Source organism: Buteo buteo, chromosome 10 (genome assembly GCF_964188355.1).
Source record: "Buteo buteo chromosome 10, bButBut1.hap1.1, whole genome shotgun sequence".
NCBI lineage: Eukaryota > Metazoa > Chordata > Aves > Accipitriformes > Accipitridae > Buteo > Buteo buteo.
The window spans coordinates 38017684-38045314 of NC_134180.1; the positions used below are offsets into that span (position 1 = coordinate 38017684).

The 27631-nt window shown below is 41.5% G+C and overlaps 1 protein-coding gene across 3 annotated transcripts; it reads left to right on the plus strand.

Moving 5' to 3' along the window:
- On the plus strand, nt 1-27022 carry PODN (podocan). 3 transcript variants are annotated; one of them, XM_075037130.1, is made up of 11 exons: nt 1-152; nt 3677-3942; nt 5792-5885; nt 7484-7548; nt 11436-11545; nt 13809-13965; nt 15969-16084; nt 18095-18752; nt 21290-21438; nt 23333-23534; nt 24894-27022. In XM_075037130.1, exons 2-10 carry the CDS (start codon nt 3682-3684, stop codon nt 23499-23501), a joined length of 1779 nt encoding a protein of 592 aa, XP_074893231.1. In that variant the 5' UTR covers nt 1-152; nt 3677-3681; the 3' UTR covers nt 23502-23534; nt 24894-27022. The 3 variants fall into 3 exon arrangements, with proteins under 3 accessions (XP_074893231.1, XP_074893230.1, XP_074893229.1); XM_075037129.1 differs by having other exon boundaries at nt 37-189; XM_075037128.1 differs by lacking the exon at nt 1-152 and adding an exon at nt 1005-1146.
- Nucleotides 27023-27631: the final 609 nt, after the last annotated feature.

The following is a 27631-nucleotide window of genomic DNA, read 5'->3' on the forward strand; positions in this document are numbered from 1 at the left end:
TGAGCCTGGAAGAAGAGAGGGAGGAAATAACTTAATTGCTTTAGACTTTAGTTCAGCTGGAGTCGAGAGGAAAGAATCAGTGTCCCTTTTTTGGAATTCAGCAAGAAGGTCGTGTTCTTGGTGTGGACAGATCCTCTGCAGGTTTTGTGGAGGTACTGTACGGAGCGCTGTGGACCATTCACAAAACAGGTGGCTTTATATTTAAAACAGTAACTTTGCTGTCAGTGACAAAAAGCTGTGTTGCTTTCTTGGAAGTATTGCTGCACTTAGAGCATACTGTGTTATAAACAGTATGTTCCTCTCTTTTTGAAATGTGAGGCTTCTGGGCTAAACATGACCTGGGAGGGTGGGGGGGTGGAGAGCATGTGTGTATGTGTGGTGGAGGGTTGTTTTCATGTTTAGTGCTGTAATATTGGGCTTAGAAGGTAAAAAAAAAAATTGGGTAGATGAGGTGCTATATCAAATCTGGGGACTTCGCCTCTAAGACATTTGTAGTTTCAGCTTATCTATCCCTGGTCCCTGAATATCAGTTGATGGGTTGAAAACCAGGGGGAGTTAAAGGATTGGGAGATGAAATGCAGGAAAAACTGCTGATCTGCCTGTTTGTGGGTAATTTGAACCAGACCCCCAGGGAATGGGAGGACATTCCCACCTGGAATTCAGATTTTGTGTTGAATGCCGCTAAAATTAAAGATCTCGTAACAGATAGTGCAGCTCCGGTATCCTGCAGTGAAATGCTAAAGCACACACTGTCTCTGCTTCTCTTCTGTCAATTCCAGCATGCTTTCTTTTGGCATCTCTCGTGGATCTTGCAAACTGTGTTGACAAAAAGCAATGGCAGATTGTTTCTTCCCCAAGTCTTTATGTTCAGACTATAGCTGCTTCCTCTTTCCTACTCACATTTTCCCATATGGTGACTTTGGAAAATTCCTCTCCGATTTCGTTGGGAAGTGCAGGAAACTCTCGTTGGTAGAAGGTTGCCTATTACTCTCTCTAATTCTGCTGCTCACATCTGGAAAGGATCTGGCTTGGAAAGGGGAGACTTGCTCTGAGCTCAGCGTGTGTAACTGACATGGCATGAGCCGAGGGAGCCTGTGGGGGCAAGAGAAATGTTCTTCTCCATTCATCTGATTTCTGACAGCAAAGGTGAGTTTTTCAGCACTTTATTTTTTTTAAAAGCTGGATTCTCAGACAACATCCAGCAGCCTCCCTTTCAGCTGCAGCTTTTAGAAAGGATATTCAATGTAAGTAACAAATTCAGTTAACCTGTTGATATTGAAGGAGGGGATGTTTTTCCACCTGTGTGTGTGTGTGTCCAGTGAGAATGTGTGTGGAGAATAATAGATACAGAGATGAGACATTTTGAGCATGATTCTATTGTTTACTGAGGTAACTGTAATCACTGAGAAGCATACAGTAACTCCTGAAACTTCAGCTTACTGGTGCTGTGTGGCAGCAAAGTGCAGAAATCAGTAGTGGTTCTGTCTGGACTCAGAAAGATGCAACCACAGAAAACCCTGAGCTGGTTTCAGTATAATTTCAGTCTTTGGGTAGAAGGACCCGATCCAAAGCCCACTGACAGCAAGGGAAGAGGACTGACTCCTTAGTGGGTTTTGAGCTACTCCTTTAGTAAGGTTTCTTAATAAGGCTTTAGATCAGGCCCTTGGGAATGAGTTGAAATGGAGTGAGTTACTTAAGACTTCGAACTAAAAGAAAATAAAAATCTTGCCTGGTTTTACTGCCTGCACCCCAGATGCAAGCAGATGTTTCTGTACCCAAAGTGTCTCCCTGTGGCACCAGAGCAGCATTCACTTCAAATGCATTGTAGCAGAAACACACATATTGATGACAATGGGGTGAGATTGCCTCAGAAATTCTAGTGTGCAATAGATACAATATTTCATGTTAATTTTTTAACATCTTTTCAGCTATATATGTGCAAATCTATAGAGCCCAATACCAACCATGATGTAACTGCGTGCTATGGGAACAGTGTTGGTATTGTTACAGCAGGGCTGGTTGTGACCTGCATTATAAAAAGCATTTTTTTATTCAGTTTCTTTTGTAAGTATCTGTAAGGATAAGCTGACATATAAGAAGAATACTTTGTTAGAGATCTGATATATCACACTTTCTGAGATTATTTTCTCTAAGGTTTCTGAAATATTTTCTGAGATTAGGTCACCAAATACTAAGGATTTTAGTAATCCACTGTTGGCATACTCATATGGCCAATTTTGATCTCACTATTAATATCTAGCTGCCATATAAGGAACACCATCTGATCTCTGGAATGTTTTATAAAGGAGATTAATTTCATTATACTCAGCTTTGACAGATATGGAAGCTGTGAAATAGTGGAGCAAGGGGAAGAAGGATCAAGCAAACAATGTTCAATGCTTAAAATCACCCAGTGTGTTAGTAGGTAGCAAAGATCAGGACCAAAGCAAAACCATCCATGTCTTGGGATGCTCTGTCCTGTAGTCCCACCTTCTCCCATTTCTTCAAGTGTAAGTCAGTGTTTAAAGAAATTATTTAAGATTTTCATGACTGTGACTGAGAGCAGGATCTCCCCAATGCTTCCCAAGCACCCAAAGTCTATGAAAGCCCCAGAGAGAGTTTAAGCTGGTGCAAAGCAGCAAAGCCCCGTGGATGTAAATGGAGATGTGCCAGTTCTGACGGCTGCCAGTCTGGCTCTGGAGATGTTATTGTTTCCAATGCAAAGAAGGAACCTGGGCTGGCAGAGGTGAACAGAGTACTTATTTCATATTAAGGTCATGAGTCCATTGTGTTTTTTCACCTGAAAAGATCAGCCTAAATAACAGTTTCTCATCATTGTTGAATACTTCTGTGAGGAACAGCCCAAAGGATAAAAGACAAGCCATTACTGCAAATGATTATGTATGAAATCTGAGAAGGGCAACAGATGAGACCGAAGGAGCTGGATTAGGGCCAGCTGGCCAGTCCAGTAGATATTCAACTTCTGTTTGAATTATTTTAACCTGCTGCCGGAAAGATAAAAGCTGAACGTTAGCCAGGCCTCTAAGGTTCAGATCAGCACTGTCCAAAATCAATAGGAAGCCCATTTTGTTTTCAGTAGCCGTGAGATTTTGTTATTGTTCGATGCATGTGAAGCAGCCCCTCTGAGAAGCATCCTGAGAGCGCAAGTCACTCTCTTCCAGCGTACCTTGTTTGCATTAACCAGTTTCTTCCCTATGCAAAGCTGCGAGGAAACAGTACGACCAACAGTTACACAGAAATCACACCGCAAAACCTCCTCCATAAATCTCCGGGATCATCTGGCGTTTCTCAATACTTAAAAAAAGCAAGAAATAGCTGGAGCTGTCGGGGACGGTGCGGGGGTGCTGCCAGGCCGTAGCCGGGGTCCCGCGGGCGGGCCACCGCCAGGCTGCCTGCCCGGGGCCGGGCAGCGCTCCTCGGCCTCACCCCGCTCCCCAACCCGCCTCGAAAGGAGGTGAAAAGCACCCAGGGAAAGCGGGGGGACCCAGGGCGGCGGCGGGGCCGGCGCCTCAGGCTCCCGCGGCCCCCGGGCGGGAGCTGCGGCGGGGCCGGGGTCGGTCCGTCCGTCCGTCCGTCCGTGTGTGTGCGCCGAGGCGGGCCGGGCCCTGGCGCTGCCGCCGGGGCCCTGAGCCCGCGCCGTGCTCTCGCCTTTCAGGGGCGATGCCGGGCGGCGGCCGGGCGCTGCTGGCGCTGGGGCTCCTGGCGCTGGGCTGCGCCGCAGCCCGCCCGCCGCCGCCGCCGGCGGTCGCCGACAACGACTTCCCCGAGGGCTCCCCCGAGCGGCGGAGGCCGCCCGGCCCGGTCCCCGCCTGCCCCCGCGACTGCGGCTGCACCCAGGAGGGCGTCGTGGACTGCGGAGGCATCGACCTGAAGGAGTTCCCGCTCCTGCTGCCGGAGCGGACCAACCACCTCTCCCTCCAGGTAAGGGAGCCGAGACCCGGCCGCGGGGGAGCGAGTCGAGTCCCCGGGCGGCGGCGGCCAGCGGCCCTGCCTCCGCCGGCAGCCGGCTCCTTCCCGCGCCGGAAGCGGGAGGGGCGGCAGGCCCGGCGCCTGCGCTCGGCGGTCGCTCCTGGAGGTGGGCAGGGATTGTCTCCTCACGGATCCGGGGAGGGAGGACGGTGGGGAGTGCCTCTCCTCGCTCTCTGCCGGCCCCAAGAGGAGAATGTCGCTCCTAGAGGTGGGCAGGGATTGTGTCTCCTCACGGATCCAGGGAGGGAAAAAGGTGGGGAGTGCCTCTCCTCACTCTCTCCCAGCCCCAAGAGGAGAATGTCCCTCCTGGAGATGGGCAGGAATTGTTTCCTCACAGGTCCAGGGAGGGAGGAAGGTGGGGAGTGCCTCTCCTCACTCTCTCCCAGCCCCAAGAGGAGAATTTTTGTCCAAGCTAATAATGACTCTTTCTGGTGAAGGCCTTTCCTTCTGAGGTGTCTTTGAAGAGGACGGGCCAGATTACTTCATTAATGAGAATTTTTCTGGCAGCACTACACATTAGTTAAAGCGTTGTAATCGCAGTGCACCAGTGCAGACACAGACCCAAACGGTGTCCCCCAGCGTCCCATCTCTCCCTGCAGCACAGGGGCTCAGCAAGGAGCAGGCGTAACATGGCCGAAGCCATCCGTCACCGTGGTGCTGGTGCTTGCTGGGCTGCCTGCAGCCAGGAGGCTAACGTCATGGCTGCGGCAAATGGTCTGCTGCAGAGACATCACGTCTTGTCAGGATAAAGGCGTGTCAGGTTATGAGATTCACGCTTCAGGTAGAAGCAGCACCCTGTCCTGGACTGTCAGCAGGTTTCCATGCTCTGCTGTTAGTTAATGGATGCCTATGACCAGCGTTTGGGCAGGCGTCCTTTCCCTGCCTGTGCTCTGACACCTGAGGACGTGGGCAGGGCTGGAGCGTGGCAGCTCCGTGCCCGTCCCTCCTCTGAGCGGTGGCAGTAGTTCCAGGCCTTTCAACACCTCTTTGGCCCTTAACCAACTGTTTTTTGTTTACTGCTCCTATTTGCCAATTCTGTTCAATGGATGAAATGCAGGTTTTGTTCAGAGCTTTCCATCCAAGTGCAGCGTATTTAGAAAAACTGTAGCGTAAGCTGGCATCTTCCTCAGCAGATATGTCCCAGGCATGAGCTCACCATGGCTCCAGCCTCTACTGCTAAAAGCAAAGAAGCTTTTTGGAGCAGCAGCTGTCACTTTCTGTGTATTGGCTTGGCTTCCAGCACAGTGGGTCCTTGACTGGTCCCCTAGGTGCTAAAACACTAGAATTGCTCATTAATGGTCAAAATGTTAGTCAGCATGTTAATGAATATCTGATGGCAGTCACCCCTGACAGTAGAACCAGAGAAAATGAGCCCAGTTTGACTCTCCCTGCCCGTGATGAGTTGTTTTTAAAACAACATGTAAATAACAGAAGTAATAAACTCGGAAATCCACAGTGCCAACCTTGTAGCAAATGCTTTGCTGCAGCTATGAGGTTTGGCTGTGGCAGATGGATTATAGGCCTTGCCAGGCATAATCACAGTCTTTGTGTGCTACTGGTTCATAAGCCGGATATTTCTGGAGATGAGCACAAGCTATGAAACTTGGTTCAGGCCTTCAAATGCTGCTGGGTTTGAACGTCTTGGTTTTGAGATCTGAGCTTGGCTTATTTCAGAGAGAAGTCTTGACAATGATTTGACATGGTGGGTTCATTTCCAAATTTTATTGGAGTTCCCAGTCTGGGTTTATTGGGATTCTTCTTGGATAGCTTTGCTGATGATTAATACTCTCCATTTTCTTAGAATAACCAGATAGAAGAAATCTTTCCAGAAGAGCTTGCTCGTCTTTACAGACTAGAAACTCTCAATTTGCAAAATAACAGGCTAACTTCAAAAGGTAAGCTGGCAGAGCTGTGAAGTGGACAGAGCCTGTGCCTCCACAACACCAGCTTGAGCAATGAGAGTGACAGCTGATAAGGAAAGCCACAGAGTGATGAATTGACTTGGTTGGAGTGGTTAGCTATAAGCCTCACTCCTTTGGCCATCACACAGATCATGGAGGCACTTTATCATCCGAAACATAATACTCAGTGTATAAGAATGCAGGATTACTGAACCAGTGGAGGAGACCTGGCAGCAGCACTGTGTACTGTGGCTCAAGATCTTCTCATCCAGGAAACTCCCTCCGGTCCCACAGGCACATCAATGCAATGCACTTGAGAACCAGAAATGTCTACATGCTGAATGATTTCCTTCTGACTGACCTTGTTTCTTAACCCACTTGTTTAGTTCAGCCTAGTCAGTCAGTCAGTGCAGTTTAGTCCAGTTCAGTCCTTGTCAAATTCGGTATGAATACAAGTAATATATATTGCAAATAAGGGAATTTCTACCCTTCTTCTGAAACCATTTTGATTTTTGTAGGCAGGTTTTGCTTGCTAAGTCGTATGCTTATTAGGGAAACTTCACAAGGAGTTAGCAAGGAAAGCAAAAGAAACAGAGGAATTGGAGTAAATACTAAGTGAGGAGGATATGCGATACAAAAGATAGAATTGTTGTTAATTTGTGTGTCACCCAGTTGCTCTGAATGCTGTTGCTATCCTCATTACAATGATGGAGAACAGCCTTCATTGAGAATGTGGGCATTATGCATGGGACCCAAAACATAGCACTCTTACATAGCACAACGAAGGCTGCACTTAACAGATTCGGACTTTGACATTATTACCTTCGGGGCTTGATGTTTCTTTCACAAGCTTCACTGCAGCCCTGAGTTTCCAATATGTTTTGACATGGGAAATAGCTTCACCTTTGACTTATGGTTATCTAAGTGCCAGGTGAAAATGTTATTTGCAGCCTTTCCATTGTGACAGCAATTGTGCTTGTGTGATCAGCTGGATGTGGAGTGATTCAGCTGAAAATTAATAAGTATTGGGGGAGGGTAAGCTCCGAGTTGGATCAGCTCTCTGAGCTGGTTACTGTGTGGCTGCCTGGATTCTGGGGGAGCAGAACAAGAGAAGGGTTATGACATGCAGATGCTGGTGTTATTTTGGCAACATCGTGGTCATAGATCAGATTGATGTGATCATTAAACAACCTCAGATTATGTCCTTCCAAGAAAAATGATTTGCAGATTCATGAGCAAATGACAAAAGAAACTTCTCAGATAGCGTTGTTGCTGCGAGCACCAATAATTAGCTGTACAGCAAGTCTACACAGATCTGTACCTGACCCTTGCCAGTGGGGTTGGCCACAAGTCTTGCATGCTTTGGATTTTTAATGGTCTTCCATTGCTCTTGACAGTCTGTGGTTGGTTTTTTAATTAAAAAAAATAAAATAAAGACAACAATAGATCTGAGTCAGATTGTTTGAGTGGCAATGAAAAATATTTAAATCTCACGTTAAAGATATTACCAGAGGGAGAAAGCTACCCTCTGGTATTTTCACTCAGAGGCAATAAGGTGCCAATGTCACTGATGAGCTATTCCTGTTTTTAAGGATTGCCAGAGGAAGCCTTTGAGCATCTGGAGAACCTGAATTACCTGTACCTGGCAAACAATAAGGTAAGAGTCTCACAAGGCTCTCAGAGGTCTTTTCTAATCAAGTTCTGGAAGTTAAACAAGCAAGTCTTCAATTCTTTTACAATACATATCCTATGTAAGTAAGATTTTGCTAAAGTGATATTCTAATGTAGGTTCATATAAGGTCAAGACAATTAGTTAGTGTGCTAAAATGTTAGAGGGTACACATGCCGGTATATTTTGAACACTTATGTATTTGTGGAACTGGTGAAAGGTTTCCCTTGTGTGTGTAGGGAGGTACAGAGAGCCCCTGCATTTATAAATTACCACTGTCTTCAGCAGGCTTTGGATCAGCTGCATGCAGATTTGGTAGCTGCCTGTATGCAAATAAGCTGTGGGGTAATGATGTGAAATGCTGCATATCTCATCGGATGAGGCTGGTTGAAAAATTTGAGAACAAACACATCCCAATACCTGTGTTTGAGCCATCAAGATCTGTAAAAAGCTATCCAGTTTTCCCTGACTCCCATTCTTACTAGGTTTGATGAGGGGCGAGGATACCCACACACAGTGAAGCTGTGCGAGTTACGAATTTATTGTTTTAGCTGCAGTGGCAGAAGTTGAATTTCTTTTTTAATGAAGAAGGTCCTAGGTGCTTTCCTATTAATGACCTGAGTTGGATGTCATGACAGAAGCACATCTTTCCTGCCAAGGCTAGGAAATGAAATAACTTCTCACATACCCTTACACCTGGGTGGTTTCCACTATGGCTTTCGTTATCCCCAGTGATCATCCACAAATATTTGCTACAGAAGAAACTGGGATGCCGCAGAAAAATATAAGTTAAAACATCAGGCAGAGCTTCTTTTGTCTACAAAAACCCTGCCCTTCCATCCCCCCCCTCTGTCTCTCTCTCTCTTTATATGCATGTCTGTATATATATATTTTATTATCCTCTTAAAATCTGTGACCTTTTGATGTTTTGTTTATATACATGTGGCCACATTCAGGTTTCAGTCAGGCCAAGACATATCCAGAATCACTCCATAGATTTCTGTATGGAGTGATTGAGAATAGAACCCATTCCTTAGTACAGTAACATTGTGTTCTTTTCTCCCTTTCAAGCACCATTTCCATATAACAATCTTGGCAGTTAATAACTCCATAAAAAGGAACAAGCCAGACTGTGACTAATATTCCAGAACTTTGCACTCCAATTTTCCCTGTGTGACAAAACAAAGTGTTTGGTTTTTCTGGCTTTACTGCAGAGAGAAAAGGATCCCAAAAGAAAATGCAAACATCAGCGAATGTCAGAACTAGTTATAGTGAGAAGTTGTGGACCCACAAAAATAACACATTTCTTTATAAATCACAAGCCAGGACAAACCAGATTGGCTTCAAACTGTATCCACTCTGCAGCAGGAAACACTGCAGATCAAGTAACTGTGGTGTCTGGAGGAGAGCAGGGATTTGCTGGTAGTTTGCTCCTTGTTTTATGGATTATCTTAATGCTGCTTTATCTTCAATTGTGATCCCATCAGATGTAGCTAAATTATCTTTCATAGTTGGTCGGAGAAAAGAAATATCATAGTAGACTAAAAGCCTTCTGTGGCTTATGAGTAACAAGTACTTCAAGTAAAAAATGGATGGTGTATTGTCCTTTTTAATTTTTCACCCCAGTCTCATAATTTGTATCTATCACATAGTATCCACAGTAAGCCTTGTTAATAACAGAAATCTCTTCCACCAAACTGTAGACCAGGTCCTGAACTGTCACTATTATTTACTTTAAGCTGGTGATTTTGGTGACAGAAGGTTTTACATTTCCCTGTATCCCCCAAGTGATATGGGATTCACCTGGATCCAGTACTTCTGTTTATATCAGAGCTTGTTATAAGCAAGAAAACTTGTTCCAAAACTGGTAATAACTTTTGTATAACCCGAGTTCATTGGTTAACTCATTAGTTAACAGTGGAGAAACAGTGTCTGCCATATGTAAAGGAAGATCCAGCAGTAAAGCTGCAAGAAAATTGCAGCTGGAGAAATGCAGATTGCTACTTACTAGGCAATATACTAGACAAAGCTACTCAGTCAACTTTATTTTTGCTAACAGTTACAACAATCCAGCATTAATCCTTCAAGCAGTCAACTAGTGAAGACATGAGTCTCATGACTAAGTGCTGAAAGGCCAAAGCAAAGTCCTGAGCAAGTGAAAAATCTTTTTGGATGAAACTTCTCTTTCTCATTCCTCTTTTTTGTGGTTCTAATGTCTCTCATTTCACATATCTGAGCCATGCCCTTTGTTTTGTATAAAAGTTATGACCTAACAGACGGTGTTTCAAGAGAAAAGCTTTAATGTGCCACTGTGTATGAAAGTGATTAGGTCTGTTTCCTGTGTCTGAATTCTCAACATTGTGTCACAGTCGAGACTTCTTTCTTTCTGAGGCACTGTCAGACCTTCCTAGTCAGAGACGAGTGCCTTTATCCACTTCCCTGAAATCATATCTCCCAGATCAGGAGGTGAGAGATTACTGGTAAAGCCAAGAGCAGTACTGTGGCAACTGTAGTAGTATGTAGAATGCCTATTTCCACTGCTTACGTACTATCTGGAAATACTGATAGGAGCGTGATTTGTGGGAAAGATCTTTTTTTGTGTTTGTGACCATTAAACATTTAAGACAGCTTAAGGATGGAGGTTTTGGCACAGGTGAAAATGAAAAACAGTAAATAATGTACTTTCATCTTTTAAAAAACAGGACTGTATTAGGCCCAGACTTTCCCATCCTGTTCTCAAAGCTTTAGATGACAAAGAATTCAGTATCTCCCTAGAAAAGATGTTCTCTCCAGAGCTCTTCAGAGTGTACATAAAATATCATAAGAGTGGTCTCATTAGTACTATAGTTAACATCTGTAACCATGGTGACTGCACCTGCCTGCTGCAATTCAGTAATCTTCTGCTTCTGTACTCAAGGGTCATATCTATTACAGCATTCTGTTAATAAGTTGTTTTCCAAGGGCTTAATCTTGATGCATATATCTTCTGGGTTTACACTTTCCAGAAAACTGTCCTCCAGCCTGTATTGTAACCTGTATTCTCGGTTTCTAGGTGAATGACTTTGCTATTAGCAGCCACTCAGTGAACCTAGCTATTGTATTATCTGGATGCTCTGTAAAACTGAGTGGTTTTGCTCATTAGTTTTCACTCCACCAATTTTTGTTCAGATGCAGATGTTACAAGCATTATTTTTTAAATTAAGTGATAAAAATAGCAACAGACTAAGAGCAAACACATCAAATTCTATACCTCTCATCAGCTATAAAGTTTTGGAGACAGGACCTTTCTGTATTTTGTTTCTGATATATCACTTGTTTAATGAACAAAGTATCCCTGTACAGTAGGTCTTTGCTTTGAAGTTCCATTTGATATTCCATCATTTGGCTCAGAAGCATACCTGTCCTTTGGGAACCTGAACCCTCCATTGATAAGATCATTGTATATGGATGGAATGTTGGAACAGACATATGAAGTGACACTTCCCCCCCGCAATATACTTTCATAAGAAAGTAAGTAGTAGGCCACTGTGAGGTGGGTTGGATTTTTTTGGCACAGCAGACTGAGGAACAAGGAACAATAATAAGCAAAGTGTTTGCTCTCTGAATAACAATTTCCTGATTTCTTCCACCAAAAAGAGACGGGACTCTTCCAACCAAAACAAACATTCATATATCTTGGAGCAAAAGTCTGTCTCCTTCCTGGAGAGATTAGTGAGTGAGGACAATTTGTTTTCGTTCATACAATCTGCATTCAGTTTAATTTATTTTTGCCTGTTTAGAGAAAATAAATTTGGAAGTACTTTGTTGCTAGTCTAATACTTGGTTAAAACGTTTGTTGCATTTAGTTGGAATTCCCCTGTATATTTCTTTTACAGCTAACAGTGGCTCCGAAATTCCTACCAAATACCTTGATCAGTGCAGATTTTGCAGCCAATTATCTCACTAAGATATATGGGCTCACATTTGGACAGAAACCAAACTTGAGGTAAGGGATCGGGAAGTAAAACAATAATAGTGTTCTGCCACTGCTTGGATGCAGTTGGTGGGTGATAAGAAACTATCTGGCTAAAACTTGTTATTGCCTACTTATGTTTTTTGGAAAGAAGCTGACTGTTTGTTATTCTCAGCATGAAAGATTAAATAATCTCTCAGACAAACACATTCCAAGGGCTTTTACTAGCTGCCAGACACTTTTGCATAGATAAAAATTAAATTGTCTCCATTTTATTTGTGTATCAGTTATGAGTTGAAAGGAACGGGTTTGGTTTCTCAAAATGGAGATTAACTGTTTAGAAATCCCTAGTTTTATTATAGTCCATTCATTTAAAAAAATGGAATCAGGTTGACAGTACAGTACTCAGTGCAGTTGTGTGTAACTCAACTATATTACAGCTAAGCACTTTAGCACCTTCAGAAGTGGTTCATATCCTCAGGTCTGGTTTCAAAGGTCTCTGCTAGTTTCAGGTTGTGGTTTTCTCAGCTGGATTCAGTTCAGCACATTGGCCCATCTCAAATGCAGATGCACATAGACCACCTCCTGTGAGATACCATCTATTCCAAAGGCATTTTGAGTAATCTATATAGACACTGCAGCATCTAAATCCTGCAAAGACATCTCAGACTCTTTTGGTAGCAATTTACAAATCCCAAGTTTGGAAGCAGTTAATAATAGCTGACGCAGTGTAGCTCCTACAGCCCAGTCTTGTGATGAACTGAAGAACTCTCCATTCCCACTGAATTAGTTGAGAGCTGAAGCTACTCTGTACTTACTAGGCCTTTAGTCTCACAGGCTCTTGGTAGCTGAAAAGGCTGAGTCACTGACTGATTTCTGGCAATATCTCGTCATGAAAGAAGATAGATTTATACATGTGTTCTTCCTTAATCTGAGTTGCAGAAGCTGCTGTGTTTTTATATTAAAATTCTTGCACTCTTCTGAAGTGATTTTTGCACTCTCCTATACCAACACTAATTTTAATCAGAATAGTAACTCATTGATTTCCAAGATTGCTGATATAAAATCCTAACACAGTTGTTTCAGTTGGTTTATTTGCCCCCAGCAGAGTTCACGGTCTCAGACTGATTATTTGGAAAGCAAGGTTTTCAGAAAGGCAAATATTTGTGAGTTAAAAGTACAGCTGACCATGCAGGGTGAACAATATTTTCAGTGTGGATCTGAACTCCCTGGAGTGTGTGGTCACATGGCTGTGTTTCCATACTGAGCCTTTCCTTCCTTCCAGAAAGATGTTGCCAAGTCCTCTGCAACTGGTAGAGAATCCATGAACAAGTTAAAAGAGCACATTTTGACACTGTGCCTTTTTGCAGTTTTAACCTGTCTCTACAATTTTAGTTGCCTGCTGCATCTTGGGGTAAACAGAGGAAAGGAAGAGGTAATCAAAGTCAGTAAAATCCTATAATTTCTTTTGTTAAAAAGAAGTCAAATTAATTCATTTAGCAATTAAGCCAATGAAAAAGAGGAATAACTTCATAAGGGTCCATTGTTTTATACAGAATTAAAACCCGTGTAAGAAAGAATGAATCCATTTTTAAGAATCTGATTGGCGAAACTCCTGTGAATATTAAAGTTGAAAAGTAAGAAGGGCAAAGGGAAAATAAGAAGCCCTCTTTCTCCCTATCCCAAAGGTTCATTAGAAAACAAAATTCTTCCAGACTGAGTAAATCTGCTGTCTCCCTTTCATTACCCTACACCTTTCTGAGTTCTAGGAGTAGGAGAGAAACTGTTTCCTGGGGTATCTCCAGCCTTCATGGGAGCAGAAAGAATGGAGGGGTGAGAGATGCCGCTTTCTTAAGAGGTTGATTTTACAAGCCCAAGAAGCCCAGATTTGATTCCAAATAGAAGTTAAAATTGGGGGCATATCTATTAACGAGATATGAGTTTTAACCCTCTCCAGTGAGGCCACCACACTGACATTCTTTGTTTCAGAGCGCTGCACAGTCCCAGACTTGCACTTAGTTTCTTGTGAAGAAGATAAGGCTACTTGTGAAATTTATATTCACATGCAGGTTTGGATTTTGAATAGACCTGAATTTCAGAGAGTATTTGGACCAACCATTTTGTTTTGCATCTATATCCCTGGCTAAATTAAAGAGCACGTTTTAAAAACAAATCTAATTATCTCAAGGAAAGAAGAAAATATTGAAATATAGTTTTTGAACAGGTTTCTCTTGGTAAACAGGAAGACCCAGATCTCACTCTCTGTTTGACTTCATCTTTTTTCTCCTTCCAACAGATCTGTGTATCTTCATAACAACAAACTTTCAGATGCTGGGTTACCTGATAATATGTTCAATGGCTCTGATAATGTGGAGATACTCATTATGTCCAGCAATTTCTTGAAGTATGTTCCAAAGAATCTCCCTCCAGCACTATTTAAACTACATTTAAAGGTAATGACAGCAAGGTTTTGTATTCCTTTACGATTGTGACAAAGTACTGTGTGTGTGTGGGATTCAAACCACACAGCCAAGCCATTTCAGTGCACTTGGAAACATTCCCAGGCCCATTGTAAGTCTCGTCTGCTATATCCTCAACAGTAGCTGTCTCCCATGTCCTTACTTTTTTTCATAAGTAACAGTGTGTTTTTGCAAAACACCAAAATGCTCACAGGGGACAAAAATGCTTTTTTGTGTTTCAGGGGAATGTATTGCAAACGCCTGTGTGGTAGCATTGTTGGTCTCTTCCCTGCATATAATGATATTAATACATATTAGTACAAGAAGGTAGATCATTCTCCATGGCCATCCAGTGATTGGCCTCCCAATTAAGTTTGCCACTGATGATGCTGTTTTTCCTGACAGCTGCTTACCCACTACGTACTGGCTTTGCTCAATAACTCGTTTCGCATAGACTACTGTTTTCTAGCATCAGTGATTTTTGTTTGCTACTGAACTGGCAATTCAGACAACACAGAGAAAGTTTGGATCAGTGATTCTTTACTGCTACAACTTCTCCAGCAATAGTGCAATAGCAGAAGTTGTGGTATTAACTAGTCTCCAGCATTTTTAATTCTGTGTCATCTGATTTCGATAAAAGCACTTCATCATGTCTGTGCTAGAGATCTCAGCCTTGTTAACAATGGGAGAGCTGCAGCGGTGGGGAGTCCTGGTTCCGCTTGCTTCTAGTGTTGACAGCTCCTTGGACATTGTAGACTGGAGTCTGTTATCAGCCCCTAGACTTAGGCAGTTCTGTGTTGCCTCCCAGCTTTCTTTTCCCTTGAAGGTTTCACCGCTATTTCCCATTAAAGTCTTCTAGAAAACAGGCTTCTCCAGCTTGAAGAAAAGGCAAACAGCCTCATTCTTTAAATTGCTGGAATTTCTGTGCAAAGTGTGAAGTTACTAGTCCCCTGCATTTTATTGCCATTTATAGGTAATCATATCTCCTAAAGGGGTCTCAGACTTTTAGGACTACACTTTGAACTCATATCCTTCCCTGCTGTTACCAGTTGTGTTAAGGGCAGAGGAGCTGTAGAGAGAAACGAGCATTTTGTTTTCAAGTACACTGCCTGTCAGTAGTAACATTTACCTTGATATTTTGACTGGGAAAAAAACAGGACAATGAGAAAGGAGAGACAGCCAGTAGTAGACCAAAAGTGTCCAAAAGGTGTACTTTAGAGGTGACAGATCTTTTTTTTTTCTTTCACTATTCATTGAGACACTCAGCCAAATCTGTCTGTGGCGTCATCCACTTTATATTAGTTGGCACATGAATCTAGTCTAGTCTGGCCATCACGTTATTGTATATATGTGGGTTGTGGGAAGTTTAACAGTTTCAGTGTCAGTGTTTTATATATCCTTTTATAATTCCTAGTGTTTTATATATCCTTTTATAATTCCTACAGTTCCTGTATGGAATTTCTAAGTGGAATTTAGTTTTATATTTTGCTCGTGTCTGCCTGCTGACTACTCCAAAGCCACACTAAGGCAATAGGAGTAATTATTTTGGAATCTACACTGCAGGAACTGTACCTTTTGGAAGGCCATTAATGCTGGAAGGATGGCTGGTTCCCAGCTTCCAACCTAATTCTTCTTTATGGTGAAATCTGTCTTAGAAAATCCCAAAATTTTGAGCAAACTCCAGAGGTAGTTGCCTAGATTACATTATACATTTGCACAAAGGTGGAAGGACTATGAATGCAAAATAAAACTGTGCAGGAGGCGGGGGGAAATTCTAACTCCTTAGCCCAAAGATTCCATGGGGAATCAATAAAAATAGGTTGTAATATTTCAGTCTAGTATTTGTATTTATTTCTTAAGCAGAAGTATAATGCCCACTGAAATATCTTATGTCTAGCCCTTTTGAAGTTTAATTGCCTGGTGCTAGTTGAGCAGAACCTGAATGTCGTATGTTGTTTCATGCTAAATAATGTGCTTTATGCTTCTGGTGACTCTAGAACAACAAGCTAGAGAAGATTCCCAAAGGAGCCTTCAGTGAACTTACAGGTCTGCGGGAGCTGTATTTACAGAATAACTACTTGACTAATGAAGGAATGGACAACGAAACTTTCTGGTGAGATGAGATCTGTAGTTTGTATCTCTGTCTACCTCCTCTGGTACAGTAGTACACCTACTGAACAAAGTACATCTTAAAAAGTACATTTATTAAAAGCTGCATGACGTTATGCATTTCTCTGCTAAGTCTTTATGAAAAGTCTTAGATTCAGATGCTGCCATTCAAAAGCAAAGGCCTGGGTGAGTGGTTTGAATTCATACTGCAGAATACTTTTAAACAAAAGACACTGAACATCAGACTGCATCACTCCCTGATTGCCACAGACCCAATCACACCAGGTACTAAGTGCCTTCTGGAAAAAGGCCACCTAGAACAATGTTGAAAGCTGGTCTCTGTTCTTCCAAACCACTCAAAAGTGAGGTTACTTGGGACTTGCCAGTTTGAGGGACAGTTGACTGGAAGTTAAGGCCAGACCTCCATCTTTGCTAAAGACACTTCTGTGTTTCTGTGAAGGTGACCTGAAAGCAGCCACAGATACACAGATGTGAATTCATCTGGCACAGCTGTACCCCAGTGCAGATGATTGCTGCAGTAGGCAGGGATGCAGTGGTGCTGCTCAATAGCCAGATGGCTGCAAAAGCTTTGCTACAAACCAGTGCAACAGGAATAGCCTTTGGCTGTCCTAAATTTAGCCTGGAACTTAGCACTTCAAAAAGTTAACATTTGTGTCTCTGCTTGCACTGGGTGCTGCCCTTGTTCTACGTGAAAATCCAGATCACATAATCTGTCCTGCCCATAACTTAATTCTGTAAATTTTCTGATCTCCAGACATGAAAATGTATCAAACTGTGCTTTCCTTTTCCACTTCCCACTCCCAGAAACCTCCCTTAGTAATTTGCCATAGCTGTGTTGTGTCTGCCCGCAGATCATGTTGGACATATCATTTCTGTTAAGATTTTGATGAACAGAGTACAGTGGCTATAGCTAAGGCACCAGTCACAGTCAGCAGAGGGGGTGGATATTGCTCCTTGCTCTCATGATACTGTCTGTTCAGCACAGCATAGTGCTACTGAGATGTGCCCAAGCCAGGGAAAAGTTACAGCTTGCAGCAGTGAAGTGATTTACTCAAAGAGTATATTTGCTCATTCAGAGCATGTTTGGATAGTTCTGAATAGCAGTGTAGTAACCAGTAAGTAATGCCTGTAATGCATTAGTTCTCCCATTTCCTGAAAACTTTCTAGTCATCTGCAGTGGGTTACGTAGTGCCATGGAGATTAGAAGTCTCAATTGAACTGAGAAACTGACTTGAAATACAAGGGAATACAGGGCTCCTCAGTCCTGGCATATAATACCATTGATCCACATCCAGTTGGTATAAGGGGCTGGTCTGAGGATTTATTTTAGCTTCAACTGAGTCCGTGGAATCCAGATTCAGTAGCTTACACAAAGCAGCTCTAGCCCTGACTCACTTCCATAATGCTGGAGGGTCAGGAGAAGTTCACTACCTTAGCCTAGGACATTGAATTAGCATTCCTACTTTTCATAAGGGTAACATTTTGTCATCTAAAAAGTAGACCTGCTTTTCAATTTCAGTATACGCTTTCAGAGAGACAGAAATTACTCATGCTCAGGCTATATTTCTGTGAAAGCAAGAGCTAAATTCTGTGTTCTAATGGTGCTCCCACGGCATCTTTCTTGTGGTATTTGTTCACTGAAATTGCTCGTATGTTGCTATCTGTGGTGTCAAATGAGAGAACAGCGGACAGCAAAACTGATCTCAGGTCTCAGCCCGTTGCCAGTTTGGATGTCTGTGGACTCTAGCAAGTTCTCTTGCTAGTGTGGCTGGGGAGCAATGGCAATGCCTGGTCCTAATCCCTAATGGCAGTGTAGGAGCTCCCTGTTTTGCTGTCCACATCAGTCATATCATGAGACAAAGAAAGGCAATAGTGGGAGCTGTGCTGGGCAAAAAGACTCTAAAGCAAAGATTGTAAAATCCTAGGGGAAGTTGGTTATTGTTTCACCTTGCAGAATCTAAATGGAGAGTGTTTTCTTTCCTGCTTTCCCAAGGAAATTGTCTAGTCTTGAATATCTGGATTTGTCCAGCAATAACCTCTCACAAATCCCAAGTGGTTTACCTCGAAACATCGTCCTCCTCCACCTGGAGAAGAATGCAATTAAGGTGATTGGCAGAGATGTCCTGACCCAAATTAAGAACCTGGAGTACCTTCTGCTCCACAATAACAAATTAAAAGCCCGAGGTATTCACCCTTTAGCCTTCCAGGGCTTAAAGAAGCTGCACACTGTCCACCTGTACAACAACATGCTGGAAAGAATTCCCAGTGGACTGCCGCGACGAGTGAAAACACTTATGATCCTTCATAACCAGATCTCTGAGATTAACAGGAATGACTTTGCCACCACTTACTTCCTTGAAGAGCTGAACCTGAGCTACAATAAGCTCAAAAGTCCCCAGATCCATCGGGAGGCCTTCCGTAAACTGAGGCAACTAAAGTCCTTGGATCTTTCTGGAAACAATCTCCACACGGTGCCCTTTGGCTTTCCAAAGAACTTGCAGATTCTGAAGCTGAAGGAGAACGAGATAAGCATCATCCCAAAAGGGACTTTGTCTGGGATGACAAAGCTGCGGGAACTGTATTTGAGCAACAATAAACTGAAAGTAAATTCAATTTATTCAAGAGCATGGAGAGAACTCAGCAGTCTCCAGGTAGAAACATCACCTTCTCTAATTGTTTTGGTAATGCTGATGTCATTGTCTGTCTGCCTAAGCCAATTTGTATAGCACCAATACTAGATGTGCTTGGTCCTCATGTTCTGGGCTTGCATTGTAAGTGCTGCACCCTCTGTTTCTAGAGTAGAAGTGATGTGCTGTTGTGCCAGAGGTGGGTACCTGCCACTGCTGACCAGGGTGGTGGTCCACCGTGTACTGCTAATACTGGGAAATGTAAAAACATCTTTGTTTCTGAACCCTAATGGTGTCCTATATTTTCAGATAAACATTAGTGAATGCTGTCATTAAAACTGAAATTATGCCTTTTAAATATCTTGTCTCCCAAAAGATTTAAAATCAGCTCTGAAGAGAGACAGCGGGAGGAAAGAATGCATAAACAAAAATGCTCTTAATTCTCAAAGCCCCCACATCAGCTTATAGTCAGACAGGCCAAGCTGTAGGATTTAGCAGCTCAGCTGGCTAAGGCACCTGGATAGCAGCTAGGAGGTCTGGATTCAATCAGCAGTCTTCTCGTTTGCTTAATTGTTGGAGAAAGTTAAACACAAACCATAAGGCAGGCAGGAACAATCACATCTATGCTGTGCCAAATGACCTTTCAAAATTGTTACGCTGGCTGAAGGATTTGTCTGCATTTCCTTTTAGGCAACAGCCTGTTTCCTGCAGTAAAAGGTATTACCTATGTCATATGGCAACCATCTAGGGTGCATATGGTTAGGTCACTGTGCAGGCAAAGTTTGTATGTCTCAGAGCAGATCAGGGATAAGAGACATGGAGCATATGTCACACTGGCCCCCAGTGTGTTTTCAGACAATCCAAACATTTATCTATGTGAACATTTCCCTTTCTGTTGTTTCTGGGAATGAACAATAGCTTGTTTTTCAGTTAATGTGAATCAGCAATGCAGCAACAGCATCTGTAGAGCTGTTGGTTTGCATCAGCTGCAGATTTGGTCCATGGCTTTAATAATACATTTTGCATTTGTTTGGTGCCTCGCTGATATGTGTGTGTGTGTGTATGTGTGTTAGCTTTAGTTGTTGGTTGGAATGACAAGCTCTCCTTCTTGACAGGTCTGATTCATAGCTACTTCACGTTACTTTTATTCTACTGTCACTCCCTTGTAGTCAGTGTCAAGCCAGAGTAACGTGTTGCTGAATCAAACAATGGCCCTTCAGTTGTACCTACCCCACAGCAAACCCTGTTCATATTAAACAAGGTTAAGGTAATAGCACATACTTAAAATTCTGTTAGACTAACGGTGCATTGTTGGCTGTTGCTTTTTTCTGGAACAGCGTTACTACTTGTTAGTTATTTCCATGATAGTACATATGAATCTTTTTTATCATTAAGGGCTTAACTGTGAAATAGGTTGAGTTGGTGCACTGGAGTGGATTTGACAAATAACCATCATGTAAGATCCTGATCATGCGTGTACTTAGCATACACTTCAGTCCACACTGTTTCCATGGAAATCACTGAAGACTGTGCAATTGCAAAGCTAGACATTTACATAATTGTTTGCCAGACTGGGGTTATGTGGAGAATAAAAACACTGAAATCATGACAATAACTTGCAGAAGTGTAGCTTTGAATAATCTGTAACTAGTGTGTCAGCTTGGTGCTATGAAAATGCTACAATACAGGATAAAACAACACTTCTATTGATCCATTTTCTTGCATAAAATTCATCTAAGAAATGATCATGGCCTTCAGTCCTGATGTCTTCATACATTGTCCATGTTAGAATACTTCCATATGTTTTTATGTGTAACTATAACTAGTCACTAACCTTAGCTAGTGAAGTGTTTGCAGTAGCAGCTTTCAAGGAATTCCCATGCATATCTGAAACCCAGTCTGCTTTTAATTCACTTAAAGCAGGCATGGGCTAAAGCCTGGGGACAGAGATAAAGAAATGCTGGAACTCCTAAACAAAACTGCATGGTGTCTCATGTGAAATCATGATGCTAAATAGTAATGTAAGAGAGCAGAATTGTCATGGCCACACTTACCTTGATGCAAATTAAAAGGTAGATTAAATTAGTTTACACTATAATAAATATCACTTCAGTTTTCCACTGTAAACGCAAACGGAACCTTTCTGCATGGCTGACAATTTGCAATGTCCACTGTATACATGGTGTTTGTCATTTGCCTGACCTCGCCAGAAGGGAGACGTTCTGAAGCAGACTCAGCAAAGTACCATCTGAAAAATAAAGCCTGTTTCCAGATGATTTTCAAACACAACAAATCCTGGATAAGCTTTGCATAAACATCTCACTTCTGCACTGTTACCATACTAAGTTTTTTATAAGTGCATATATATGTATTTTGATAGACTTATGTGTATGTGTGTGTATATATATATATTAAAAAGAATGGATAAACTTCCAAAGGAAGGGGGGGGTGTGCGTAGAGCCAGCCTTCGGAAGTTCATTTGTTGTCAAATACCTTTTTGGAGTGCTGCTAATATTTAAATTCAATTATTTATTGGACCCCTTGTTGTCTCTTCCTTGCAGTCACTAGACATGGCTGGCAACCAGCTGTCTTCTATCCCATCAGGCCTGCCAGAATCTCTGGAATATCTGTACCTTCAGAACAACAAGATCACAACGGTTTCAGAGAATGCTTTTGAATCCACGCCCAAAATAAAGGGGATTTACCTCAGGTAAGGTCAAGTTTCCACTTCAACACACAAAATTTCTTCTTCTTCATCCACTTTATAACTGCTTACTTTTTAGAAAGTGTTTAAAATCCTAACGTTCTAAATAAGCAACTTTGGTTTATAGTAATGTATGATGAAACTATTTTCATCTGCTTAGAGGAGACATGGATACACATAATAAGCTCTTTCTGTTCGGAGAGTTTGTCTTTTATGTGCTTATTAGAATGGATTAGGCATGTTAGAAATTCTGGGAAATTAATGTTTAACATTATGTCATATTCCAACATTCAGCTGTGAGCTAAAAGCTTACAGTCCACTTGTAGAACTACAGCTTCGCCTGTGTCTGTTAGCCCTGGATTTTGACAAAATCCCCCTCTAGTGAGGTGCGTATGACTAATCTTGAAGTTGTGTGCATTCACTTGATAGTTTTGTCAGAAACAGATGACAAGTTACAACTGTGACAGTTATGTAACTAAGTTTAGAAGCTTTTCTGGGTTTTTTTTCCTACTCTGTCAGTTGGATGAGGACTTTGTTTTTCTAGGTGACAGATACTGACCTTTATTACGTATAATGTAAATTCACAGTAATGTAACTGATTCAAGCAGAGATTTATACCAGAAGTGGTGAAGCAAGAATCAGGCCCAGTAATATATTCAATTTTAATCTGATGGAACATTATTGAAAATATTGCTTACAAGTAATTTATGAACCTCTACAGAGTATTTGATTAAGCTAATCCAATGTATATGTTGAAAAAGCCTAGGCTGCCTGCCTGCTGCACAAGACTAAATATGGCCTTATTTTGTCTGTATGCAACTAAACTGTTCTGTAGTTCTGAATAGTTCTGAAGCATACCTTTTTGGATGAGTGATTCCATACCAAGCAAATAAAATTACAAAGTCTGGTGTAAATTAGAGCAGTCTGTCTATTCAGCTGCTCACATTTATGAGATTTTAGTGAATGCTTGGATGCAAACCAGAAACCACATACCACATTCTATATTTTTATATAAAGAGAAAAAAGGAATTTGCAAAACTGTTTTGCTAACATATTTAGGAGGCACCTCCACCCAAGCTAAGTTGTATTTCTTAATGGGAGGCTATTAATCACTCCAATGCTGTGAAACCATAATATACATCTGGAATATTTGACAGAATATGATTTTAAGCATGTTCGAGAGCAACATACTAAGCAGTATATGTGAGAGGTTCTTAAATTGCAGATTAGTTTATTTATATTCCCGGAAACCCAAATAACAGATGAAAAATTATTGCATGTTGCTTTGATTCTAAAGGGGTACTTTGTACCAGTATTTTGAGTTTTGTGGGAGAAGAATTAAACTATCAAGGGATGACACAGAATTTTATGAAAAATCAAGTTACACTTTGAAATGTGGACTATGGAGCACATGCCTTTTCTCTCTGGGAAGGAGAAAGCAGAATACCAAGAGAAAGAATTTGTGGGGGAGGAATTCCAATGTTACGATTCTTTTTCCTTGTAGAATACGGTTATAGAAGGGGGAAGAGGGGCTAGGGCAGAAAAAAGTAGGAGTTTCTTGAAAGCTTGATCGGTGAACTTGAAATCAGTGGGAAATACTTAATGTTTCCCAATATTTTCCTGTAAGGTCCTTTGTGGTGATACAGAGCGCTCTCAGCAAACTTTTTTCAGTCACTGCATTTACCTGCTTGCTAATCAGCACCTGCTTTCCCTTCCTTTTTCCATCCAGAGGAGTCAGTACTCCTAGAGTGCTGTTGTGGGTCAGTGTAATGTTAGAGTAACTTGGGTCAGTGTAAGTTAGAGTAACTCTGCAGAATGGTTTCCTCCTAGTCTCCTAATTTCTGTGCTGGATATAAAAATGGGTTTATTTTAACAGGAAGGCCTTTTTGTTTGTTTAAAGGTTTAATAAGATTGCAGTTGGAGCACTGAAGGAAAGTACCTTCCAAAACCTAAAGCACTTACAGGTACTGGATATTGAAGGGAACCTTGAATTCAGCAACAGTTCAAAGAATAAGGATGACTCAGAAGAGGAAATAGAAGATGAGGAAGAGGAAGAAGAACTAAGATAAAATGTGAACTCACACAATCACATCATGTGGGAGGTAACAACTGTAGTTTAGTTAAATCAAGGACCTAGTTCTCAGACTCTTGTATAAATACTTCCAATTTACAAGCGTGATTAAAACATAACAAGTGGGTGTCTGAGCCCTGGACTCAAAGACTTCCACTAAAACATGACTGGGAATTGCAGAATCAAAAAGGGTTGAAAATACATTATTTTGTAAAATGAAACGGTCAGTATAGATCTGTGTTTTATCAGAGGCAGTGGGCTGTTCATAGTGGGTTTCTGCTTATAGCCACAGCAGACACAGTAGGTAAATATGAAGGTCATTATTTGCTGATTCTGATAACAAAAAATGAAAAGGTATTTTATGATATTTTTAAGCAACTAGTTCAAAAGGAAAACAAAGAACAAGCTGTGAAGCTTACTGATGCAGAAGACCATGTGAAAATGGATTAAAAAAATTAGACAAATTAAAGGAAGATAGACCCACTGGTGTCTGTTAAACATGGCATTAAGATTACAACCTCTGTCTCAAACAGTCCTTAAAACACTGACCACTCAGAGTGGGAAGATAATGCTATCATTGGCATATTTCTTATGGAAGGAATATGTACTTCAGGTCACTTTGGAGGTGGTATGCAGTGCTGGATTGATGCCTGGTCCAGGATAGCCAGTTCTCACAACAGCCTGTGCTTTTGCTACTGCTAAGTCTTGGTGAGGGTTCACTGCTCACTTCACCAGATTCACTGGAAGGCCTCTGGCCAGTTACAGGTTGTGATTGATGCCGACTTTGCTTCCAGACTGGTAATTGAAATTAAGATCTCACTATTCCATAAACAATCTGGCCAGCCACTCAATCTCTGTAGTTGAACCTCTTTTTTTTTTTCTCAACTGCAGAAGAAAAGATGAAGGGAGAATTATGTTTGAAGAATATGCATTTTTCTGTAAGAAGAAAAGGGATCTGCTTGATGCATCTTTTAAGCATTTTATGTTCAAAGATGATGAGGTTCAAGACACTACTCTCTACTTTTGGAGATATAAACTCTAAGACTTGAAAAAAAATGTTTAGTTTTGTCCCTAGTCGACATTTTGTCGTAGTGAATGACACAAGGAATTGCTAGGAATGGTGCTAATATGCTGAAAAGATGATGGGGCTTGAAAAGGGCAGAAGCTACTTGGAAAGTCAAACGTTAGACTTCCTGATTGGGCTGTATGAAGACTTTGTGAGAGAAGAAATAATTTACATCTACAGATTTAGAGTACATATTACTTCCGAATCAACACATCTCTGGTTTGGTTTGGGGCACGTGTGATATGTCAGCAGGTACTAAGTTTAGCATATTCCGAATTCTGTATTCCATTATGTAATTGATTTTGTTTTTCTGATGTTTTGCAGGAAAGCATATGGAAAATTACATATATGTCTATGTGTATATATCTATATAGACATACAGAGAACACTTAGCAAAACGTGCAATGAATTACGCAGAAACTGTCATGGCACTGGGCCAGGCTTATGGAAGACAGTGTGTTACAGTGCCTTATTCAGGGAGAGACCCTGAATGCCTTTCCAAAGCTTCCAAATCATCTTATACAAGACCCAGGATCATAAGGGATTGCTCTGGAACTCACAAAAGCTGGCTTTTGTTTCTTCTGTTTCTCTTCCTTCACTGTTTCCATCTGTAATAACAATATGGGACTGTTTTGAACACATGCCTTCAAATGCTGTTTTTGTCACTGCATTTTAAGTGAACCATATATATGCTTCTTTTCTTTTCCTCCACCCCAAAGAAGCTGTTGTTGATCAGGTGAGATGGGTATTTGCAGTAGTTTCCTGTGTAGAGCAGTATATGAGGCATTTTGGTCATCAAGCAGCAGTAGTAATTCTGGATGCAACTATTCCTCTGTTATAACAATGTGTATATTTGGATGAGAAAAACAAAGTAAGGCTGGATCCCATAATATTTTATCTCTACTGCCAAAGCCTGCAGTATATGCCTGTTTTAGAAAGGTTTTAAGATAAAACAATTGCTCTTGTGAATATATATAAAAAAATCTGTATGTCTGCCTTCCAGAGCTCTGGTAAAGTTTCTGTCTTGCTGGTTTTTGCCTGTGTGGCAGCTGTGTGAATGTCTCCGAAAGTATGTCCAGAAGATTGAGTAACAGTATGCAGTTTAATATATGTGGTAGAATTTTTCACATATTGTATATCATTCACATTAAGAGTCAGAAGTGAGACTAATGAAGCAAAAGAGATAAGTGAGTGTGGGGTGTCTTAGGAGAAAACTGTTAAGCATCAAGAGAAATTTCCATGTTTAGTTTAACTCTGGAGACAGTGCCTGCTGTCATACTCTCTTAAATCCTCACCTATTTTATGGTGTTGAGTATTCTCAGCTTCTGTTGGAATCATGGAAAATAAGGAAACCAAGGAAAAGAAGGCCTACAGAGGTACCTGGATGGCAAGTTGCTTATTTGATTATAATGTCCTTCATCTGAGGTAGCTAATCTGCTTGATGAAATGGTCTTTTCTTTTGAGGATTTGTGATTGAACACATGTTGTTTTGCATACTGCATTCCAGGATTGACTTGGAAACACAGTTGGCTTAATTCTTTACCAGCTGTTTTCCTGCTGGAGAAGATCTAGTTCCACACTCTCCCTTTGGGGTCACGTAGCACATGACAGTAATTTCAAGCTGATATTTCCTACCTTAGACAATTCAACACGATCATGAATCATAGAAGGAAAGATTGCTTCCTGAAAAACATAAATGCTTGGCCCTAAAAATTGCAAAACCCCCCACATTTTTTAATTTCAGCTACACAGCTGAGCAATAAAATAGCCTTCCAACTGACTTTTGGGATAGATTTCTATGTAAAATGTTTACAGAATATAGGTCAAATCAATTAGCTGTGTCCAGCAAAGCCCAGTGGAAGTTTTGCTAGTCTTTGGTGAAGCAGACCAATTTATAATACTCCTGGACAAGCTGAGAATATGCAGATTTGTACAGTTTTGTCGACAACTCTTTCATTAGCTTTAAACTTCAGTCCCTTACACTGTGATTCTGTGAGAAGCTGGTTGCCCAAGAGTCCCTTTGAATCCCTGAGAGTCTGATGTGGTGAATGCAGGGGTGAAGGTATGTTTTAGCACCTTGTAGAATCAGGCCCAAAATTTCAGGATGATACATACACTGTTTAACTTCTTAATCAAGCCTCAGCCTTTGCCAAAGGAGACCCACCTACAGTTGAAGGAGCATATCCTGTAGACTAAGCAGTTAGGAAACCCTTTTCCAAGTTTATTTCAAAATAGTTGCACGCTGAACCTGTCCTTTAAAGGGGATGATGTTTTCCAGCAGAAAAAAAAAAAAAAAGATATTCCTCTTCCCCAGTAAAAACCTCAAAACCCCTCAAGAAGAATGTCTTTTGATTGTCGTGTAAGAGATTGATGAGAGAACGACAGGCTTGATTCCTCGCTTATCTGGTATCATCAGCACCTATGACATTGGCCATAAAACTGTCAAACCAAAATGGTAGTTTGTTTGTTTCTTTCAAAGGAATAAGAGGCTCCATGAGAGATGATGAAGAATAGTCAGAAGTCCATGGGACTAAGCCCACATATTTTTTTGGTTGTGGGTGGTACCTGTAATCCGAAGGTCCAACCCAGACCTTGGGTGGAGCAGGACTCAGGAACAGGGTCTAATATTATTTCCTTTAGTAAAAATGAGGAGAGTTGCGAAGTTGGCTTCTCCTTAGCCCACAAAGTTGGGCCAGAAAGAGACAACACAACTGTTCTTTTCTTGTAAATTTTCTTCCTGTGAATTGCTTGGATTTGGGAAAGAGAATAATAGAAAGTTTTTAAGGCTGAGATAAATGTATAGATAGTGAGAACTTGAAGTCTAAAACATTCAAGTTGGCAACTTCATTCCTAAGTATGCATTTGCACATGCTTGGTATTCATGCGTGGTCTGTATGCAAACTGAGCTCTGAGTTTATTTGCTGTTTTTCTTTTAAAGGCCATGTTTCCTCATTACAGAGGATACTGCACAAAATTGGGGGGAAATGGGATTTTTCTGGGATTGGATACGATTTTTCACAGCAACAGGAGTACAAATGCAGCACGTGAGCTATCAAGAACTC